This window comes from Rhinopithecus bieti, unplaced genomic scaffold (assembly GCF_001698545.2).
Source record: "Rhinopithecus bieti isolate Rb0 unplaced genomic scaffold, ASM169854v2 scaffold_42745, whole genome shotgun sequence".
Classification (NCBI taxonomy): domain Eukaryota; kingdom Metazoa; phylum Chordata; class Mammalia; order Primates; family Cercopithecidae; genus Rhinopithecus; species Rhinopithecus bieti.
In genome coordinates, this window is record NW_016819184.1 from 6,705,457 (window position 1) to 6,709,933 (window position 4,477).

Here is a 4,477-nt window from a genome sequence, read left to right on the forward strand (position 1 = left end):
GCCGCGGCGGCTGCAGCGGCGGCGGCGGCTGCAGCCGAGGCCGGCGCGAAGAGCGTCCGTGGGGGCGGCTGCGGCTTAGGGGGCGGCCGGTGGTGGTCTCCGTTGAGCAGGTTCTTGATGGAGAACGGGGACTCCTTGGGAGCGGGTGGTGCGGGCGGCGGCGCCGGGGGCTGTGCGCTGGCGGTGCCGGGAGCGTCCGGCCCGGGTTCCGGCATGGTCCCCTCTCCTCCGGGTCCCCGGGAGGGAGGGAGCGGGACAGGCGGGCGGCGGGGCAAGCAGGCAAGACGCCGGAAATCAGACCATAAACGGAACTCAACTACGGGGCGCAAAGTTGGGGGCCGCCCCCGGCGCAAATCCAACGGCGGGAGGGCGGGGTGAGGACCCAGTCGGGCGGGCTCGCATGGGGGAGGGGTGTGGAGGGGCGGGGAGCGGCCCTGCCGTGGCACGGAGGGATCGAGGCGGCTCGGCTGCGGCTGCGGCTCCCGCGGAGGAGGCAGCAAGAGCAGTCCCCGGCTCGAGGCTGCGTCAATCCGGCGCCGGATGCTAATGATGAAATCAAAATGTCATCCAAGTTAAATGCAGGGAGTATACGGCGATTGGGCGCGTACAATGGCAAATGGGATTAGGCAGGCGAAGGCTCAGCCGAGCCCCGGCCCCGCAGCCGCCTCCGCCACCGCCACCGCCCCCTCCTCGCCTTCCCTCGGATTTTGGCGCTTTGGCTTCGGGCTATAAGAGCCCGCCTGTTATTGGCTTTATATAGTCCAATTAGGCAGCAAATGAGGACAAGCCTATTAACACAAAAGGATATTGGCTCCCGCTAAAGAGGCACTCGGAGCGCTCCTGCGAGCGCAGGAGGCGAGCGAGGGACGCGGAGCAGGCGGCGCCCCTGGCCGAAGCGCACTGACAGCCGCGAGCCCAGAGACCGCGCCTGCCGCTCCCCCCTGCGGCGCAGGGACCCGCTTCCCGCCGCCAGGCCTGCGGGAGGGGGGAGGGGCGGACCAGGCCCTCTCGGGTCACCTCCGGGTTATCTGCGCTCGCAGCTGCCGCTCCCCCGCCCCCTGGGGCAGGACAGGGGCCCGCCGCCCCCACGCGGCTGGAGAGCCACGCAGCGCCGGCCCAAGAGGCAGGACGTGACCTCGGCCCGCGGAGAACTCATCACTTTCCTACCCTTTGAGGTCCGGCGACCTCAGTATTTTTCCTAAAGCTTGCTAGGAAGGGCGAGGCCAAGAAGAGAGGGATTGGGGTCCCCCACCCATCGTCCAGCCGATAGTAAGGGAATCCGCGTGTAAGTCCTCGCACTGCGTCTTCAGACTCAGAAATCCGCGTGGCCTTGGCCTTTAGCCCTGAAAAATCGAAGAGTGAGCCTTCCCCCGGGACCAGGAGTGGGTGTGCCTGTGTGCGTATGAGCGCTGACCCGGCCAAAACCCGCGCGTCACTCGGTGGGGCTGCTGGGGCAACAGCTTCTCGGCACCGACGGCTGCTCTCGGAAGGGCACCCCTCTGCTCTGGCCGCCGGTGCCCAAGGCTCGCGGCTCAACTCAGAGTCTGTGACCCCGAAGACAGCACTTTCTCCCAGGAAGTCTCTCCGGCCGGCCGGCGTTTGGAGCTGCCTAACTAACGCTTTAATAGGGGCAAGGTGAACCGAAGGCGCAGCGGCGTAACTTCCTCCGCCGCGGCAAGCAGAGGCATCCGCTGCGCGGCTCGACAGCAGCCAAGTCCTTAGAGAACCACACTGGACCTTTGCAGAACGGCTTAGTGCAAGGACACTCCATTCCATTGGCTTTAGAAACAGCTCCCCGGTTCGCACGAGAAGCCCATGGGGCAGCCATTTCAGACTCTAGATTTAAGCGTCAAGTGAATCAGAATTGTTTGTGGGGTCCCCTCCCGAGAGACAGTTTTCTTATCAGAGAAAGGTGACAAACTGGCCTCACCCTCTTCCACCCCGGTGAAGCTCCCGCACACGAGGGCTTTTTGGGATCCCTTTACCTCCCCACCGCTTTCTTTTTCGTTAGATTGAGCCTCGCCTAATTCAAGGCCGCCCTGCAGTGGCAGACGTGACCGTGTGGGGTACCCACTTGAGACGTAGATTTTGTTTTTCGGTCCTGGGGCGTCGGACCCTCTCCCACCAAATCTCGACGGGCATATGTAATGTTTCTTTCTGCATTCATCTACAGCAGCGAACCCCATTTTTGCTTTGGAAATCTGGAAACGTAAATGGCGCTTCCATAAACAATTACTGTTATTACTCCCTTGAGTTTACACAGGGCTTTACTGGAATGCAAAACGCTACACCATCCAAAATCTGGGTTGGAAAGGATCACTGCCCTGAGACCCTAGCAGGGTGGGTCTCATACTTGGATTTTATAAGTGGAAACCCGCGCCCAGAGAGGAGGAAACTGGGCCTAGCTCGCCCAACCGCTGCTGGATATCCAGAGGTCATTTTCCCCCAACTGCGGAAGTAGCTCGATGCACGTAGGTCTATGAGGGTTGGGTGGGCACCGTCTGCACACAGCCTGCCACGCGGCCGAGTGTGTGTGAAGAGACCCCTGGGTGTGTTTTGGGAGCTCCACCATTCAGGGCAGACGCATGTAAACTTGGCTAGAGTTCTGACGCACGAAAGTCGCCTTTAAACTGGGACAGGTGGAAAAGCTTGTCATCTCCCCTGAAACAGAAGCGCCCAGGCAGACGTCCCCGAAAATGCTGAGGATTCTGTCTGAGGAGGGGGACTCGTGGCTGATCACAACTCCAGGGCTAGACCCAGATGGGGGAGTCTAGCCCAGTGTGGCGGGAGAAGAGTCCGGGACAGCAGCCCACGTCCCTGCTGTGCGGCTACCTGTTCCCGGCTTTCCGGTTGTCGCCCCAAGTTCTCCGGTTGATTCCCCTCCCAGGGGCGCGCAGGGGCGCTGTTGTGTGCTTGTGTTCGGCCAGGGAGAGACGCTTCCCCAGTGTCAGCACTCTCAGCCCATCCTCTCAGTTTTAGGGATTGCTGGGCTGAACAGCGGGATACATTGAGTAGATCTTTCCCTTCCCCTTCGAGAAAGCTGGTGGGAGTCGGGTCTCGGCGCGGGCTCAGCCCCTCACTCGCCCTCTGGCGAGGGGTGTGGCCAGCGTTCTTGCGCTCACGACTCCATTCAAAGTCAGGCAGACAGCGCCCTCTGTGGGACAGCCTCTGAACCAAGCCTGCAGGTTCCGCTGGAGAAACCACTGTCCCGGCGCAAGACATTTAAAAACCACTGAGGTCTCGCCCTTCGCCGCCGCAGTTAGAGAACAAAAGCATTTTTTCTCTGGATCCCGGGAGAAGAAGTGGGTGAAATCACCTTCAGATCTCTGCTGATCTTTACCTGGCCACGACAGGAAGTGGTCTCGCCTGCCTGTCATCCTCCTTCCCGCTTTTCCTGCCTCTGTTTTAGGGCCCATTCTGTGGTCCCAGTTTCGTTCTATCCGTTAGGCGCCAGTCCTAACCCCAAGCTAGGTGTTCTCCAGGAAGGACGTGGGGAGGGGACGGGCTTGCCTCATTCGTCTTCCCAGGACTCAGTGCCGTCGGCCAACCGCGGACGAAACGCTTGTGCTCAGGAAACGCTTGTGTTAATGCCTGAATACCTGAGTGAGACGAATGAATGAATGAATGAATGAATGAATGAATGGATGGATTCACAGCTGCCTTACAGAGAATTGGCCCATTTGATTAGGGACCTTCAAATAACCTGATCATACCCCAAAGCTGTTTTTAAAGAGTTTAATGAAAATCTGAGATCTTTTGATGCTGCATTTTACAAAACCTAAAGGAGCCCAAGGAATAAGACCTTTGAGGGACCTTTCCCAGGCTAATCGCAGGCAGATGGGCTGTGAGAGCGGGTCCCTACACCACACCACCCACCCTTGGGACAAGGAGCCAAGGGGGCAGAAGGGGCCTGGAGAATGCCAGTGATTAACACCCAACTTTTACACAAAAGCATGAGGACTGATACAGGAGTGCTTGGCATGGCATTCTCACCTGCCCCAGGCCCACCACACACACAAAGCACATACACGTTTGTGCACACACACAAGTCAGTAAGCAAGGCGCATCCCAAAGGAGGGGAGCATTTCTGTATTTTCCAGTACTTCACCTAAGAGAAGGCTGCTTCCTTCCCTCCATAGCCATACTGCAGTCCTCCTTGGAGCAGCTTCCTGGCACAGCCCACCTCCTTATCCATGGAGGGGGTGGTGACTGCTTAGGCTTCTAGCCAAAGCTGCGAAGTTCCCAGGCTGGAGGTCTCCACAATTAACATACTTTGCCCTGGCCCTGATGGCCTCATTTTACCACTCACCTCTTCTGATGTGCAGGTCTTTGCTTTGAAGGAAGAATGGACAAAAGCCTGGAATTGTGATCCTGGGGAAACTGTGCTACCTACACATGCTACACAAGCTCTTTACTGGAACTTTCCTCGAAAGTTCTCTCCCACCTTTCTCGATGCCACCAGAAATGCTGTCAATGA

The 4,477-nt window shown here is 58.9% G+C and overlaps 1 protein-coding gene across 1 annotated transcript in view; it reads right to left on the reverse strand.

The window, feature by feature from the left end:
- The window catches only part of HMX3 (H6 family homeobox 3), a 1,967-nt gene extending 1,752 nt beyond the window's left edge, over positions 1 to 215 (reverse strand). Inside the window, exon 1 of the mRNA XM_017858619.1 lies at positions 79 to 215. Coding sequence (XP_017714108.1) covers positions 79 to 215 — 137 coding nt within the window. The remainder of the gene's footprint in view (positions 1 to 78) is intronic.
- Positions 216 to 4,477: the final 4,262 nt, after the last annotated feature.